The sequence below is a fragment of the Balaenoptera borealis genome, assembly GCF_965194805.1.
Source record: "Balaenoptera borealis genome assembly, chromosome: 20".
Lineage (NCBI taxonomy): Eukaryota > Metazoa > Chordata > Mammalia > Artiodactyla > Balaenopteridae > Balaenoptera > Balaenoptera borealis.
The window spans coordinates 44,383,308-44,401,741 of NC_138879.1; the positions used below are offsets into that span (position 1 = coordinate 44,383,308).

General features: G+C 38.4%; 1 protein-coding gene and 1 long non-coding RNA gene across 5 annotated transcripts; both read left to right on the plus strand.

Moving 5' to 3' along the window:
- The first annotated feature begins 69 nt into the window (after positions 1 to 69).
- Positions 70 to 16,286, plus strand: WSB1 (WD repeat and SOCS box containing 1). 4 transcript variants are annotated; one of them, XM_082371295.1, is made up of 9 exons: positions 70 to 392; positions 6,195 to 6,363; positions 7,201 to 7,469; positions 9,100 to 9,231; positions 10,549 to 10,649; positions 12,922 to 13,094; positions 13,602 to 13,715; positions 14,750 to 14,857; positions 15,133 to 16,286. In XM_082371295.1, the coding sequence occupies exons 1-9, from the start codon at positions 353 to 355 to the stop codon at positions 15,290 to 15,292; spliced, it is 1,266 nt and encodes a 421-aa protein (XP_082227421.1). In that variant the 5' UTR covers positions 70 to 352; the 3' UTR covers positions 15,293 to 16,286. The 4 variants fall into 4 exon arrangements, with proteins under 4 accessions (XP_082227421.1, XP_082227424.1, XP_082227423.1 ...); XM_082371298.1 differs by lacking the exons at positions 70 to 392; positions 6,195 to 6,363; positions 7,201 to 7,469 and adding an exon at positions 11,545 to 11,708 and having other exon boundaries at positions 9,206 to 9,231; XM_082371297.1 differs by lacking the exons at positions 70 to 392; positions 6,195 to 6,363; positions 7,201 to 7,469 and adding an exon at positions 11,545 to 11,720 and having other exon boundaries at positions 9,207 to 9,231.
- Positions 549 to 5,266, plus strand: LOC309618083. Its single transcript, XR_014238312.1, has 2 exons — positions 549 to 1,250; positions 4,335 to 5,266. It is a non-coding gene; the product is annotated as an uncharacterized lncRNA (long non-coding RNA).
- Positions 16,287 to 18,434: the final 2,148 nt, after the last annotated feature.

An 18,434-nucleotide genomic window follows, 5' to 3' on the forward strand; every position in this document is an offset into this window, starting at 1 on the left:
GCTCTGTGACGTCACGGGGCCCCGCCCCCGCTGCCCTGCTATCCCCCGCGACACGCGCCATTTTGTCTCCAGTGTCTCGTTTGCAGTCGGTTGTGTAGAGGGAAGCGTCTTGGTCCGTAGGCGTGAGGAAGGGAACAGCATCTATTGTCTGTGTTTGACTCCGTAGTTTGGTCCGAGGCCCCCCGGAGTTTTCCCGGGGCAGTCGGCAGAAGCCGCCGCGACCGCCCCGCCCCTCCCCTCCGTCCCCGGGACCGGGAGGGACCCAGCCCGCGTCACGCCCCTCGGCGCTCGCCTTTCCCTTCTCTGTCGTTGCGTCCGCATCGCGCCCCCGGAATCAGACGGTGCCCCATAGATGGCCAGCTTTCCCCCGAGGGTCAACGAGAAAGAGATCGGTGAGGAATGGGACGATGGGTGAGGGTTGCTGGTGAGCGCGCGGGGGCTGCGGAGAGGCAGAGGCTCGGGAGGAAGCGTCTCTGAGTCTGAGGAAGAACAGTGAGCCGGGGCCAAGCCCTGGAGCGAAGAGAAAGGAAGCGGCCCTGCGGGTGGGTGTCGCCGAGGGTAAATGGGATCTGCATTGATGCGGCGCCTGCTGTGCGCCTGGCACGGAGGGAGGCGGTGCGCGGATATTAGAGGCAAAGAGAACCTGGGCGCCGAGTGGCGAGGGTTGCAATGATTGTGTGGCCGGAGATGGACACGCTTCCCCGGGGACCACCCCCCCCCCCCCCCAGTTTTCTCATCGGCGGTCCGCGCAGGGCCATTCTTCTGGATTTCTTCTGGCTAAGGGGCTGGGGCGTCGAGTGGGCAGGGGAGGGCTGGGCAAGTCTCCAGGACTCTTAAAAAAGTTTCCGGTGGGGAAAAGTAAACTTGTGTGATCTGAACTGTTATGAAAGGATGGGTCTTCGTGTATACCAACAATTATAAGGAGAAATGCAGCCGAAGAGGTGCCATCAGCCTGGAAAAAGCAGTATTTAAAAAAATGGCATGGCGTTAAGAAAGGCAGCGGCTCTGGGGAGGAGACTCAGTTATCTCTCACACTCAGAGGAGCAGGGAGGAGCAGGGTGGTTGGGTGGAGTGACCGGAGAAAAGCTGATCTACAGAAGAGCAGACTCTTGAAAAGGCTGCCTAGAAACTGGCTTAGTGGCCAGTCCTGCCAAGCAGAAGACAGGCCAATAGATGTTGAAGGTCCTGCGTCAGGACCTACCCACTGACTCAGTAGAAAGCACCTCACATTATTTAAATTCTCTCTCAAGGTAATATAACTGGAACAACTTTGGGGCGAGTTGCGGGTGCTGTGCATTGATTGTTATGCTTATAAACCCTGAACTTATCAAGTGATGTTATACACCTTATTTAAATACATACAGTTTTTGGGACTTACCTGGCGGTGCAGTGGTGAGGACTGGGTGCTTTCACTGCGGGTGCCCGGGTTGGATCCCTGGTCGGGGAACTAAGGTCCCGCAAGCCGCGCGGCATGGACAAAAAAATATAGATAGGTAGATAGATAGACAGTTTTTATTTAAAAAAAAAAAAATCGATTTAGCATCTCCTCTTCCCTCCCCAGAGCCCAATACTGTGTGTTAATTAAATGAAACTTGGAGGGAGCTACTGAGCAGAGAGCCTTTGCATTTTCTTGTTCTTCAACTAAACGTGTGCCTTTATTGAATCCTTGGAGGAGGTTTTCTAGAGAAAGGGAGAAGCTGAAGTATCCAAAAGGCCCTGTATCCTGTATGTGGGTGAATTTTTATATCTAGAGACAGCTATCTTAGAGTTCTGGACTTTTGTTCTCTTAGAGATAAGGTTGAATGGCAGGTTAGGAGGGGACTTTAACCCTGGTTTTAATGACTATTTTAAACATACAGAGAAAACAAAATTCATGTCCAGTTTTTATTTTAACTGTGGAACATAGAACTCAGAAGTTCTTATTCTCAATTCAGTGCTATTTTTTTTTTTCCTACTCACAGCAGTATTGCAGATGAGTGATCTGCCTTTCATTTATCTGTATTTTATTTCATCTTGATGAATCATTTTGAAAACTTTCCAGTCCTCTCTTCTAAGGGATGGATAGAGGTTCTTAGCATACCTGCATAAGGTAGAACCATGCACTAAATAGCTTTTTTAATTAAAAAAAAAAATTTTTTTTTTGCGTATGTGTCTCAGTGTTATTTCCTGGATATAATATAAAGTTACTATATAACTATATAAAGTTACTATATAGTATAAAGTTGCTATATTTAAAAGAACTTTGGCCTTTTGTAAGTTTTTGTTTTAAACTCCAGGTTTTTGTTTCTTTGTTTCATTTTTTAAAATATCATTTGAATACAAAGTTAAACACTAATACCTCTGCGTTGCTTTGTATCTATCAGTAAGGACTAACATTTTTTCTTGGGTATTAATTATAGCTGTTTGGTTTCTCAAGTAAGTACTGAAAGAGGAGGCAAGATTCCATGAATGATTAAAGAAGTCTCTGTGACAGGGAGTTACTGCCTAGAGCTACTGCCCTCTTTCACAAGGTTCTGCCACAGATCCTCCCTTTCTAGTTATGAAATTGCTGGGAGGAATGTGAAGAAGGAGCTGAATCTGGTTTGCTTGGTTGAGCAGTGACTCAGATGATGTGTTACTACTGTGCGGATATTAATAATATTAATAACTTGTATCTAATGGCCAAGTTCCCACGGCAGGCAGCTTTTCCCTTATACAAGGTCATTAAATCATAGTATCTTAGGATACTAACATTCAATAGTTGCAGGTAGTATATAAAGGTTTAATTAAAATTTTTTCTTCATTATAAACCTTGTGCTAGTTTATAATAGTGTACCAGTAAGTATTTAAATGAGTGTTTAAATTATTTGATTAAAATGAAGTGATCATTTTATATGCCTGTTAACAAGCAAAGAAACACAAGGTAATTATTCAGTACTTGTTTGTATTTATTTGGCAGTATTTTTTTAGGGTGGCCCTATTTCTTGAAAAAAAAAATATATTCGAGAGTAGATTAGCTTATTATTTCGTGGTCTTTGTTATCTGAACCAGTTTTTTAATTAATTTATTACCACCCTTTACACAAGAGGAGTTTTGTGATTGTGGTCAAGGTGAAAGAAGAAAAATACAGAGTGATCCTAAAATACAGATTTAAAAAAATGAGTCTTCTGTAGGAAAGTTAGTCTTGCTTATGCTTGCTAAAGGAGAAATGAGTTCTAGTCTAATTTACCAGATGTTTTTGAAGTTGAATGCAAGGGCCAGTCCTCTATTTTTTGAGATGGAAGTTATATAAGTATACTCATCTAGTTTAATCAGGGGCTTTCTCTTTTTAAGATAATGCTTGCATTTTTCAGTAGAATTTAAAAACTTGCTTCCCTTATTTGTGAACTTTGATTTTCTTTTTCTCCTAAAATTTGTGGATTTTAAAAGATAGATGTGGTTATAGAAACCCATGTTTAAAAAAAAAAAAAGATTTAGGCAGGGGTTGCAAATTCAGGGGCAAGGCACATAAATGAAAGACTGTGGGCTTGGAGGAATATAGGGGACATGGAGCAGCAAGCCCTTTCAAAAATCATTTGTGTGTGAGTGTTTTGTTTTTGGTTTTTTTTGGCCGCGCTGTGCGGCTTGTGGGATCCTAGTTCCCCAACCAGGGATTGAACCCGGGCCCTCGGTAGTGAAAGCCCAGAATCCTAACCACCAGGCCACCAGGGAACTCCCTCATTTGTATATTTAAAAAATCATTCTACAGGCATAAGAGTGTCACCGGTTTGTGAATTTTGTATTAAAGTCATGTGATACAAGTGGGGCAGGGGTAGGTGGGGGGTTCTGCTTTGATTAAACCACGCTTGAAGTATTGTGTTTGGTTGAAAAAGTTCCACTTTTTTGAGGGCCGTTACTAACTGGAGTTTATCCAGAAAAGTATGAAGGTGTAGGTGGAGAATGGACTTGAAACCATGTAATCTAAGGGATGATTGAAAACTCTCCAGATTTTATCCTGGTGAAAAGATTTAGTTGCTGATGTCATGGCCCTCTTCAATATATGAATGTCACGTGAGAGCAGGATCAGGCTTATTCTTTTAGATCAGACCCAGTACTGAGTGGGTGGAGTGTCACGGGGGAAGATTTTGAGTCATCAAAAGGAAATTTTCTAATAATTTCAGCTGTGCCAAAATAGGTGCATATTTATATTTATGAATATCATAGGAAAACAGATTTCAGTTTTCCTTTGTTTCACTTTTTAAACCATAATCTCATTGTTAATGTATCAAAGAACTGGGCAAGGAAATATTTATTTATTTATTAATTATTGTTTTTAATATTTATTTATTTTTATTTTATTTATTCGATTGCACCAGGTCTTAGTTGCAGCAGGCAGGCTCCTTAGTTGCGGCTCACCAGCTCCTTAGTTGTGGCATGCGAACTCTTAGTTGCAGCATGCGTGTGGGATCTAGTTCCCTGACCAAGGATCAAACCCAGGCCCCCTGCATTGGTAGCACAGAGTCTTATCCACTGCGCCACCAGGGAAGTCCCAAGGAAATATTTAAATCGCTTATGAATGGGAGCTTATACATGTGCTTTCATATTCGTCCAATAAATATTTTCTGAGCCCCTGTCACATGCCAGGTGCTACAATCCCTGTTGGTGGAGCACATGTGGAGACTGGAAGTGTCACTGAATGAATACATTTTTGGGGTTTGTGTATATATATCTGCTCTTGCAATAGGAGTATATGTGGTTCTCATTTGAACTGCAGTATGTAGAATATATTGAAGTTTAGTTGTTGGAAACTTTAAGCCCAAAACATAAAAGTAGACCATAGAGTTGAACACGCAACAGATCACAAAATAGATAATAGGGAAACTAAACCGAAGGTGACTTATAACAAGGAAGAGTAGCAAAATTTGAAATCAAGACAGACCCAAGACAGCAGTGGTGATAGACTGATTAAGATCCTTTCCCTGGTGGCGCAGTGGTTAAGAATCTGCCTGCCAATGCAGGGGACACCGGTTCGAGCCCTGGTCCTGGAAGATTCCACATGCCGCGGAGAAACTAAGCCCGTGAGCCACAACTACCGAGTCTGCGCTGTAGGGCCCGCGAGCCACAACTACTGAAGCGCACGCGCCTAGAGCCTGTGCTCTGCAACAAGAGAAGCCACCACAAGGAGAAGCCCGCGCACCACATCGAAGAGTAGCCCCTGCTTGCCGCAACTAGAGAAAGCCCAATGCGCAGCAACGAAGACCCAACGCAGCCAAAAAAAAAAAAAGATCCTTTTCCAGAATTGAGGAAATAGCAGCCGCGTTTGCATCTGCACATGTACAATAGGAACTTGTTGATTATCCTTCTTGTTAAAGGCAGAAGAAGAATTCTCTGTACACTCTAATATGCCAGTTTAATTATTTTATTTTATTTTAAAAGTAAATTTATTTATTTATTTTTGGCTGCTACTCTTTGTTGCGGTGCGCGGGCTTCTTCATTGCGTTGGCTTCTGTTGTTGCAGAGCACGGGCTCTAGGCACGCGGGCTTCAGTAGCTGTGGCTCGCAGGCTCTAGAGCGCAGGCTCAGTAGTTGTGGCACACGGGCTCAGTAGCTGTGGCTCGTGGGCTCTAGAGCACAGGCTCAGTAGTTGTGGCGCATGGGCTTAGTTGCTCCGGGAATCTTCCCAGACCAGGGATTGAACCCCTGTCCCCCCCATTGGCAGGCGGATTCTTAACCACTGCGCCACCAGGGAAGTCCCTATAGTGCTTCCTTTGAGTAATGATATAAAACTTTATTTTATAGTGGTTTATGGTTTTTGAAAGCTACAAACTTTTTGGAAGATACTTTTCCTGCAGAGCAACTTCAGTTTCTTGCATTTTAAATGTTAGTAATTTGAGGAAAACATAAGGCAGGACTTCAGTAATTGCTAGCCCTGATTGATCATTACATTATTGTTATTTGACCAGTTTTTTTTTTTTGAAACTTTCTTAAAAAGCTCTTGATTTGGGAAATTTTAGGAAAATCACTTTATCAAAACTTAAAGATGTTTATTCTCATTACGGGGTCTTCACACCACACATCTCCCCTCAAAGGGTAGAACGCAGAACTCATTGTACCTTGTCTACATAGAAAAAGGAAAAACTCAGTGGAGCTGAGTGGATCCCAAAGTAATATGGATGCAGTCTCAAATTCATTGTTGGTTATATATGATATCCTATATTTTTTATTTTTCCTTTTAGTGAGATCACGTACTATAGGTGAACTTTTAGCTCCTGCGGCTCCTTTTGACAAGAAATGTGGTCGTGAAAATTGGACTGTTGCTTTTGCTCCAGATGGTTCATACTTTGCTTGGTCACAAGGACATCGTGCAGTAAAGCTTGTTCCGTGGTCCCAGTGCCTTAAGAACTTGTAAGACTGTTTTCTTTTTTGTATTTTGTATCTATCTGTTTGTAGAATTTATTTTTTTCTCTGTGTGGAATAATAAGATTATTTTGCTATTTAAGTTTTTTCCTTTGGAGACTGTTGTAAATGCATTTTACTCATAAGCTGAATATATTTGTTGGAAAATTTGTGGGAAGAATTGTCTGGCCTTATATATCATAGAATACTTTCTCAGATACTTCGGTGTCTTTAAATTTTTCTTTTCCATATATCAAAAGGCAGGTTAATTGTGCCTTGGTAGTGCAATTTCTAAAATGTATCTACTAAATTTAATCTTTCCCTGCTTTTTGTGTTTAGTTCACCTTTATGGTTTTTGTCATTAATGTCCTTATTACGTATTACTTTAGGTCTAGAACGTATGGGAAACTACTGATTATTATGGGGTTTAAGATAGTTTTCTGGTGTCAGCTTCACAATATCTTAATGTTCTCAGAATTTTTTGTTTTTGTTTTTTGCTTGTTTATACTTTTGGGTTAATTAAAGGAGTCCTAATTGAGATAGGATTTCTATATCAATAAGGATATATTAAAACAAATTTGAAAATTTGAAATGAATAAATTATAAATTGCTTTATTGTTGAACTTTTTCTCAGACACTGAGGATTTCTTTTAGTCTGAATTTATTTGGTCATGCCCATGTAGCTTGTAGCAACTTTTCCTCTTCCCATCTATAAGGATTCTGTTGTTATTCAGTATCACTATAATAATATTGAAGTTATTTTAACAAACACATCATTATTTAGTATTCACATGAATCCAGAGTAAATAATAACTAGATTTCAATCTGACCTTTTTTTCTACCCAGTCTCTTGCATGGCACCAAGAATATCACCAATTCAAGCAGTTTAAGATTGTCAAGACAAAACAGTGATGGTGGTCAAAAAAATAAGCCTCGTGAACATATTATAGACTGTGGCGATATAGTCTGGAGTCTTGCTTTTGGATCTTCAGTTCCAGAAAAACAGAGTCGCTGTGTAAACATAGAATGGCATCGATTCAGATTTGGACAAGATCAGCTACTCCTTGCCACAGGGTTAAACAATGGGCGTATCAAAATATGGGATGTATATACAGGTATGGAGTCATAGTTTTGAAAGCAAACCTGATTATCTTGTGATGCAAGCATAGCTCATAGGCACTGGAAGAATACATAATTTGAGGAGTTTAACTCACAGAGAAGCAAGAATTGATGCTATGAATGTATCTTTATATTTGGTCTAAATAGCATCTTCAGCTCATAGTTTTAATTTAGGAAAATAGAGTTCATATTGCTTGATCACTCTTCAGAGAATATTTTAGTAGGAAGGGCACGTCTAAGGAATGTTTAGTTAATTATCACTTATAAACTGGTAATTTAGTTTATGACTCAACTCGCAAGGTGTTTTCTTATATACTTTTTCAATGATTGATAGCTCAGAGGCTTTCAAGGTAAATCTGGTTTTCAACAATCATTATCTAACCTCTGGAAAGTTTTAATGACACTTTATCTAAAGTTTAACCAGATGGGTTGAGAAGTTAAATTCTTTGGGCAATTAAAAGTAAATGTGTTGTGGGAATTCGCTGGCGGTCCAGTGGTTAGGACTGCAGGGGACATGGGTTCGATCCCCGGTCAGGAAACTAAGATCCCGCAAGCCATGCAGCACGGCCAAAATAAAATAAATTTTAAAAAAGTATATGTGTTATTCACTACCTAAAATAGTTTCTGGCTGATAGTATGTACTCCAAAATTTAAAAGATTTTTTTAAATGAGCATTAAAATTATGTACATTAGAATACAGCAAGTGATACTAACACTGAGTGGGGATAATGAGTCAGTAAATTTGATTGAATTCTGGGAAAACATTTAAGGTAAGCACATTGCTTTTCACAGAAAAACAAAACTATAATATTAGATGAATAAAGTACCTTTTTTTCATCGAGTTTATGTTTAAAAATTTAGGCTGTTCTGGATAACGTGTATCTTTGGGGGAGTTTGACAGTCCATTCGTAGTCTAGGCCAAGTAAAAGAAAAGGAAAATTTTGATTTTGTATTTTAAAATCATACTATACAAAGATTTTTAAATGATGTAGATTTTCTTTTTTTTTTTTTTTTCTTTTTTTTTTTTTTAATTTTATTTATTTATTTATTTATGGCTGCGTTGGGTCTTCGTTTCTGTGCGAGGGCTTTCTCCAGTTGCGGCGAGCGGGGGCCACTCTTCATCGCGGTGCGCGGGCCTCTCACTATCGCGGCCTCTCTCGTTGCGGAGCACAGGCTCCAGACGCGCAGGCTCAGTAGTTGTGGCTCACGGGCCTAGTCGCTCCGTGGCATGTGGGATCTTCCCAGACCAGGGCTCGAACCCGTGTCCCCTACATCGGCAGGCAGATTCTCAACCACTGCGCCACCAGGGAAACCCTAGATTTTCTTGATATTAAATTGACTTGATCCAGGAGTTTGTTCACATTTCAGGAATTCCCTTTTAATTTTTCTAATTTAGGCTTTGGTATCTTGGAAATAATCCATTTTAAAACAATGTAAATAGTGAATCTTTAAAGATAATAGTAAAGGCACTAGTAAATAAGTCATTTTACACTTGGTAAACTAAGGAGGTACACAGATATTTCTATTCTTTTTTTTTTTTAATGGTGATCTCAACCCTATTTTTTTAATATGGAAGCTGATTAAAATTATTAACATTGTCTCTTTCCCACCTTCCATTGCATTTAGGAAAACTCCTCCTTAACTTGGTAGATCATACTGAAGTGGTCAGAGATTTAACTTTTGCTCCAGATGGGAGCTTGATCCTGGTGTCAGCTTCAAGAGACAAAACTCTGAGAGTGTGGGACCTGAAAGATGATGGTATGTCTTTCTTTCTAGGCTGTGGAAAAGAATTAGTTTCTGGATATTACTACTGAGAGGTATTACGAACACTTGGGGCATTTGACATTAAAAGTGACATGATCAAAGTTTCCTTTTCTCTGCTTAGTCCTTTGGTCCCTTTCCCTGTACAGATCAAACAAAATCATAAATGTGACCCAGAATAGGAGCCAGCAGTTACTCTAAGTAAACAATCTGATATTACTCAGAAACTAACTACATATATCTGTATCAACTATTTGAGGACAGAATCTGGATCAGTCTTAGGGTTTTATTTGAACTGGTCTGTGTTTTATTTCCTTTATATTGGGGAGGATTTAACTTCCTTCATTTGCTTAGTGAAAATTTAAGTAGATCTTGACCTAACAAAAGATATAACTTAGTAATTAATAAAATATAAATTCAAACATGATTTATACACCAGAATTTATAGGATGTAAATACTAATCATAATAATAAGTTGGATAGTTTAAGTAAGAATTATAAAAAGTAAGAGATTTGCCCTCCAATATAGTAAAAGGAATATCAGTGTCAAGTTTTAGCTTTTTCGGAAACACTGATAATTGTGATCCTTTTACAAAGTTTTGGAGAGTCTACCTTGTTTGAGAAGACCTGAGATGAGCATCTCTTCCCCCTTCTTAGCCTCTGATGAAAGAGTTTATAGTTTTAACTAAAACCATATATTTAATTAAGATCTGCTAGTGCTCTACCAGCCTTAAGCTGGAAGTTGACAGGCTTGTTTGGGGAAATATAGCTTATATTGAATGTAGTAGAAAACAAACCCCTCAGATTTGGAGACTTGTTTCAGCTTATGGGTAATAACCATTGCCTGATAGAATAATACACTAATATTATTACCAAACTATGTGGCACCTCTTCTGCATTGATCAATTCTCTGATTGCTCAGCTATTGAGGGGTGAAGGGATCCCAATAGTTAAAACATTTGAAAATTAAATTTTATTTTCTTTCTCATATCATATGGAATTTGCTCTCTCAACATACTTTCAGTTGTAAGTCAGCCGACCTTTTCTTAAAGGGCCAGATGGTGAATATTTTAGGCTTGCGGACCATGCTATCTCTGCAGTAGTTACTCCACTCTGCTGTCACAACAATGGGCATGCTTGTGTTCCAGTAAAACTTAGGTACAAAAATAAGCAACTGTTGTATATTGCCAACCCCTGTAATAGATTAATCACTGCCTCTGTAGAAGTTTGTGATTCTGTGATTCTGCCATTTTTGAAATGCTACTTATTTGAAGTAGATTCTAGGGTTAACCCAGGTATTTTCCTTTTGTTCAGGAAACATGATGAAAGTATTGAGGGGCCATCAGAACTGGGTGTACAGCTGTGCATTCTCTCCTGACTCTTCTATGCTGTGTTCAGTGGGAGCCAGTAAAGCAGTATGTGTCAAAGTTCTTGTATACTTACTGTGAACTGGATTATAATAATATGTGCATAATCATTTTAAATCTAAGTAACCTATTAAGTCTGTGCTCGGTGTCTTGATTATCTTAAATGTGTTATTTCATGATGGGGGAGAATTTGCATGAGGGAAATTAAATAAGTATAGTTATTGATTGTAAAGTGAGAAATTGGATTGTTTTAGTTAGAGATGATATTCATAAAATGAGGGTTATGTCAATTTTATATTTTCTCAGATCTAGGAGAGTTTATGTGCTATAGAAGAGATCTAGTCCAAATGTTAAGACATTCCCTTGCTAATTATTTTCTTCTCTGTTGTTCTATTTTTTTTTTTTTTTTTGGTCCAGTTTGCTGTTTAAAAAGTTTTAAGTCCCAGCTGGTCCTGGACATTTAACTGAAAAAAAGTAACTTAAAAATCTAATAAGAATAAAAATAACAGTCATGTATGTCCTGGAGTAAATTTCATCTAAATTTGATATGATCTGTCTCGCATAGCATACCTGTAGACAGATTAAGTATAAAGTGACTCTTAAGAGGGTTATGCTTATTGATGAACCCTCCTTTAGTTAGTTGTCTACCAGCTCTGAGTTAGTATAGTTAAAGAGATCTTATTAGCTTCAGGTATTTATGAAAATGGTTGAAGTCCAAATACATGTGATGATCACAATACACTTTGAATTAATGGGGGGTGGGAGGCTGGTTAAAATGCATTTTATTTAGCCAAGAAGTGTGTTAAAATGATAGTTGCAAATGTTGGCAGTTTAGAAAAAAATATTCAGTTCTTTAAAAATCATAAGAAGAGCAAAGCTAGATGTTGACATTGCTATTTTAGGCTGTGTGTTTTCCATATGCTTCTTGCTTTCCCTGTCACAGGTGGTGGCAGCAATATTGGTGTGATTGAGGTTATGCTGGCACCACTCGCACACAGGCGCACAATGGTGTTAGCTGGGCAGAAAGAGTGGCATCTCTGGCTACCGGGCTGGGGGCGACCTTTACCATAGGATGAAGTAACCTTGCATTCGGCTGCAAGGTGTACTGTACGTACACAGGTGCTGGTCGATGTCCACTTTCTGCTTTTCTTTCTTTCTTTTTTTCTTTTTAAAAATTATTTTCCCCACAGTGAAACCAACTGACTCCTCCGATGTTAATTGATCTTCCAGTCTGGTGGAATTGGGAGTCTAACATGTGAAACCAATTTAATGTAATGTAGTTGGCTTTCAAATGGTTTCTCTGTGCTATTTTTTGGAATTCTTTGAGATACTAGAGATACCTTAAGTCTTTGATCCAATTTAAAATTTGTATTTATTTTTCTTTGGAAATAATATATTGTGTCTGTGCAGAAAAACGTAGCAAAAAGGATTGCTTTACTCCAAGAGGAGGAGAGTTTGTCTTATTAGGATTGTAATAAACCTCCAAGCTCACGTTTAATATAACAGATTGAAGTAAACATTAGAATCCTGTTTAGAGCTATTCTGCACAGTATAACTACTGATCTTTAGAATCTAAAACTATGTGTGAACTTGTACTAAAGTGATTTAAATGTTTTATACTTAAAATGACTAATGATTGTGGTTGGTTTGGGAAAAATAAGATTGGCAAATCTTGATTCACAGAAATGTTAATTGTATTATTTTCGTAAATTAGCATTTTCATTTTATAATGTGGTTTAACATCCTTGTTGTTTGCCAAAGAAATTTCATTTGGCTGTGAAAAATTCTCTTTGCTTGCAGTATCTGTTTCTCTTCCTAGGCTCACGTTGGTGACCCAAGCCTATTGTAAACAAGTGATTATCTCAAAGGGAGATGCCAATGGAGTAACAATTTGTTAACCTTATATTTTCTGTCTGTATATTTTTTAAAAATTTGGTAGTTTCTGGAAAAAAAAAAAGAAGGGGGTTTGTAGTACTTAACCCTATTTATTTCTGTATATTTTAGTTAATTAGTTTTTGGAATAAATGGATGTCAGTATAACTTTGTGGTTAAATTGCATTGCCTTTTTTGTGTTTAGGCTTATTTTTAAATTAACATTTAACAGAAACATTTGAAATAGAATTTGCATGTTTACTTTAATTAACTTAAAAACTGATTTTAATCTTTGACTATGACACTGAGCATATTCTTTCATAATTATTCATAATTTATAATGTTTAATTTAATGTAATCTTAATTAAATTTAGCAGTTTTAGTTTAAGATGTGCCATTTTGTCCTCTGCATGTCTGAATGAAGCTATAACATTTGCCTTTTTTGCAGGTTTTCCTTTGGAATATGGATAAATATACCATGATACGGAAACTAGAAGGACATCACCATGATGTTGTAGCTTGTGACTTTTCTCCTGATGGAGCATTACTGGCTACGGCATCTTATGATACTCGAGTTTATATCTGGGATCCACACACTGGAGACATTCTGATGGAATTTGGGTGGGTACAGCATGAATTATTTTAGTCTGTAATTCATCTCTACTATCAGTATAGCTTTTAAGAAGTCATGGGGATGATTAGAATCATTAACATGTGAAATCTAAAATTACAGTCTGTCATAATTTAAAATTTCGGTATCATTTAGGCCCTTTAATAATGCGTCTAAATTCTACAAATAAATTTGACTTTCTTGATACAGATCTTGTTATTGTTACTTAACAGTACATGACTCTGTAGAAATGGTAATTATATTTAGAGTTTCGTGTTGGGGAAACATAGTTAAAACTAAAGTTGGACTTAGTCTTAAACCACTCTGTAAGAAGGAGATTAGTAATTAGGTTTAATCGCTTCATTTAAAGTGGATAGACTAGCTCTGCTCAGTCTTCTCAGTTGTGTTTGTTAAGGCCACTTTAAACATTATTCCAAAGACTGATGTACTTTGTACCTGGGTAGTTTTGTTTCTTGAAGTGACTCTCATTTCCACTGAAAACATGTCTTTGACCTCAGGCACCTGTTTCCCCCACCCACTCCAATATTTGCTGGAGGAGCAAATGACCGATGGGTACGATCTGTCTCGTTTAGTCATGACGGACTGCATGTTGCAAGCCTTGCTGATGATAAGTAAGTGTGTGAATTACATCTTGACCTATTTATTATTGTAAAGATTTCCTTTCATTCTTCTACTTAATAAAAAACATTCTTAAGGATGAAAAATATGGCCTTTCTGCAGTTGGGTTTTAATGGCCCTTTTTCTAGACAAGACCTTGGGAGATGTTTATGTGTCTTAAAGAATATTGGCCTGAACAGTATTTATGTAAACTAAAGATAATGCGTGCCTTTCCCTGTGTTCTTTGTTTGTTAACTGGTTCAGGCAAACTGGGTGCATTTTTAATTAACTTTTTAGCTCAGCTGACAGATTTTCTTAGTAATATCTTATAAAGGTTGAAACAGAAGGACATTTTCAAAGTGAAATAAATGATTAAAACAGTCATTTGTATCCACTGAAACTGAGACTATAAAGATGAAATGTCACATCAGTGAGATGTGCTGCTTATTGGTAAGGAGAAACTAGATGTAGCCATTCCATTTTCTCATACTTTTATCAATGTACGTGGATATAGCATTAAGCAATTTGGTCACATCAGTTCAGAAAGTGACTCATTACCATCTTTCTAGAATGTTAGCAAACGTACGGGGAGAGTTCTTTGTTTGCCAGCAGTCATTGTTTTCCTGTTTGTTCAGCTAGTTTCTGACTATCAGTTATCTGCTATTCCTAGACACACTCTACCTAGGTGAAAAGTTTCATAAACTTCTTGAAAAGAGTTAAACAGATCAGATACCGATTATATTTTAAGTGTAAGGAAGTAAGGAGAAAGTTTCCGGTTGTGGGCATTACAGATCAGAACACTGGGAAGTGAAGGCAGCCATGCTTTATAGTCTCTCAGTGTGAATTAATCCAAATTACCAATTGGTATAAACTATAAAATCTTTCATAAAGCAAGTTCCAGTCATTGCTGCAGTGATTTGTGTGTGTGTGTGTTTGTGTGTATATTTTGTGACTCAGCACAGGGTGGCATTTCTTTCTGAATTTTGAAAGTTGCTTTTACCTTAAATTTCCTACTAGATAATCACTGGACGATTTATTTCCTTTCCAGAATGGTGAGGTTCTGGAGAATTGATGAGGATTATCCAGTGCAAGTTGCACCTTTGAGCAATGGTCTTTGCTGTGCCTTTTCTACTGATGGCAGTGTTTTAGCTGCTGGGTAAGTGATTTTTCTGTTTTCTTTTAAGAGGCAATTTAAGGAGGCTTTTAGTCAAAGCAGCCTGTATTTTATTGTCAGTAAATCTTCCATAAGGGCTCTTTATAATATTATTACTTTGTCATAGAGGGAGATCACTGGGCAGGTCTCCTTAATTAGGTTTTAATGTGCAGTTTGTGGCTCTAATTCACAGCCTCGGTGGTAGTTGTTTGAGCTGTGGGATGATGAAATACGTGGATTTGTGTGACTGAGCTTGTGATTTGTTTGTTTCTGTCTAGGACACATGATGGAAGTGTGTATTTTTGGGCCACTCCAAGGCAAGTCCCTAGCCTCCAACATTTATGTCGCATGTCAATCCGGAGAGTGATGCCCACCCAAGAAGTCCAGGAGCTGCCGATTCCTTCCAAAGTTTTAGAGTTCCTCTCCTACCGTGTGTAGAGGATGCTGTCTTCCCTAGTGTTAGGGACTGACGACACACTTTACACAAACCTCAAGCTTTGCTGACTTCAAGGTTTAGGAGATTTATTTAATTTGATACATTCTTGTATTGTATTTTGATCAGTTGAGCTTTTAAAATATTATTTATAGACCTTAGGAGAAATATTTCTGAACATATCAAATGTCAATTTTTTTCTAAAATGTAACTGTGAAAACATATACATACATGTATATATTTCGATATAAGCTGCTGTGTTTTGAATGGACCCTTCTGCTTTTCTAATTTTTAGTTCCAACATGTATATATTGCTTCAGTAGAGCCACACTATGTATCTTTGCTGTAAAGTGGAAGGAATTTTTTTTATTCTGGGACACTGAGTTAGATGGTAAATACTGACTTAAGAAAGCTGAATGCCTCATAACAAAATGTGTATTTGGTTGGGGGATGGTCAGACAACTGACCTTCAAGTAAAACAGCTTTTGTCTAGGGAAGGATTTTGTTCTCCTTAGGAGTGGCATCTGAGAGGTAGAATTTGAATGTCACATTATTAAATGAAAAATAGCCAGGATATAACCAGGAAAAAAGGGTGTCTTTTTTTTTTTTCCTAACTACTGCTGTGGGCCTTAATTTTGGAAAGCAGCTTGCTACTTTAACCCCTGTGGTATAAATAAAGTATTATAATAAATTTTAGTCAATTTGAAAAATCCATCTACTGCATTATTGCTAAATATTTTGTTGTTTGTACTAAGGGACAATTATTTTAAGACCGTGATGGGCTTATTTGCTTTTTGTTTATTTTTTACACATATCCTATGTTTCTGCAGGGGATAATATTGGTGACTTGCCAAAGAGAAGCAATACAATTAGTATATCTGCTTTTGCCTTCTGTTATTTATCTTACCTGCAGATATTAAGAATGTATGCATTATGTAAAATGCTTGATTATATATTTTTGTTGAGTTTTTTAATTAAAGACTTGTAAAAAAAAAAAAACCACTATCTCAAATGTTTCTTAAATATGTTGGAAGCACCACAGGCAAATTAAATAAGAAGGGTAATGAAGAAACAGCACAACTGTAGAGCACTGCTTGAGAGTTAACGCTCCATGAATGCAACCGCTTTTACTTGGTTTGTTCTTGGAGGGCTGCTGCAGAAATGCTCACTTTAAAATAACTACTGAGCAAAAGAAAATTATGATCTTTTAGGGGACCTAATAGGCTTATAGTAAACCTTTCTGGCTAAAGTAACCATAAGAAAAAAATCTAGTGGTGTGGGCCCTTTGAGGAGGCAAAATGAGGAAAACTTTTATTAGCTATGCGTACCCTTGAAGACTTGTCTCCACTGAGAAACTGTTTTGAAGTTCTTACAAGTTGCTCTTTTCGGGGTGTATATAGTTGTAGGTTATAAAGTTAAAAGCCAGTGGAAAATCTACCCAAGTTCTTGAGAATCACCTGTATTTTACAAAAGCATCTTATCTTTAAACCTGTTGTGATTTTTTTTTTTTCATTTTACTTTAATACATCTACTTTATAAAGCAGTAAGATACCAATACCCTTCACATCATTAAATTATTTACTCTCCAACCAACATATCCAATTAGGTAAAAATAGCATTTTGGGAAGATATGTTCTCTGAGAAAGCCAGAATTGCTTGCCATCTCCCCATGAAAACCATAGTGCAAGATGAAAGGAAGATTGCAGAATATAAATAGAAACACGCTTACATTTTCCGTATGTCTATCAGGAAGAAGTAATAGCAGGATGGTAATGCTTTAGACTGAGTGACCAAAGGAAGGTAGGGAAGACATGATTGGGATACTAACATGGGTCAGATTCTAGCTACATGATTTTAAAATGGTACTGCCGCTTTCTCTCATGTCATTTGGAGAACTGACAAGAGAGCCTTTATGTTCAGATTTCATTTCCTGTTTTAGGACCCCATAAGGGTGCCTGTGAACATAGGAAAATGCCTCTCACCCTCAGTAGCCAAGCAATCTTTTCACAACTTCAAGTGACTTTTATGACCTGTAACTTGATCTGAGGTTGGCAAATCTTAAACTTACGGTCCTTGAAGTTCCCTGCCTGCTTGCAATTGAGGTAAATTTGGATTCGATTGGTTTGCCCTGCCTTCAGGGCAGCAAGACCAAAAAAGGCTGACTGCAACTGTAGCATGCTTAGGGTTGAAGCAGCATCTGACTGGTGCAGAGGACTTGGCTGTTGGCCAGCCAGTGCGAGGCTAAGAAAATACACAGAATGAGAAGTAAAACATTGTCTCATAAGCCAGAAGTCAGAGAGATGGTGAATCCAATCTCCAGATTAACCGGAATGGTTTGTGGGTGACAAACATTTTGTCCAAGTAATTCTGACCAAGTTCTGGCCTAAGACAATGCATTTTAACTATAGAATGTTTAGATAAAACACAAGCAATATCGACAGTAGAGGGACTTCCCTGGTTTCTCAGTGGTTAAGAATCTACCTGCCAGGGCTTTCCTGGTGGCGCAGTGGTTGAGAATCTGCCTGCCAATGCAGGGGACACGAGTTCGAGCCCTGGTCTGGGAAGATCCCACATGCCGCGGAGCAACTAGGCCCGTGAGCCACAACTACTGAGCCTGCGCATCTGGAGCCTGTGCTCCGCAACAAGAGAGGCCGCGATAGTGAGAGGCCCGCGCACCGCAGTGAAGAGTGGCCCCCGCTTGCCGCAACTAGAGAAAGCCCTCGCACAGAAACGAAGACCCAACACATCCAAAAATTAATTAATTAATTAATTAAAAAAATAAAAAGAATCCACCTGCCAATGCAGGGAACACGAATTCGAGCCCTGGTCCGGGGAGATCCCACATGCCACAGAGCAACTAAGCCCATGTGCCACAACTACTGAGCTTGCACTCCAGAGCCTGCAAGCCACAACTACTGAAGCCCGTGCGCCTAGAGCCCGTGCTCCACAAGAGAAGCCACTGCAGTGAGAAGCCTGCACACCGCAATGAAGAGGAAAAAAAAAAAATACAACCCTAGACTGTCAAAAAAAAAAATCTACAGTAGAGTGATATTTGGGTTTACTATTGTATGTTGGTTTCAAAATCATAGATAAAGCATCAGTTGGAGTACTGGTTTTTTTGGTGGTCCAGTGGTGAAGAATCCGCCT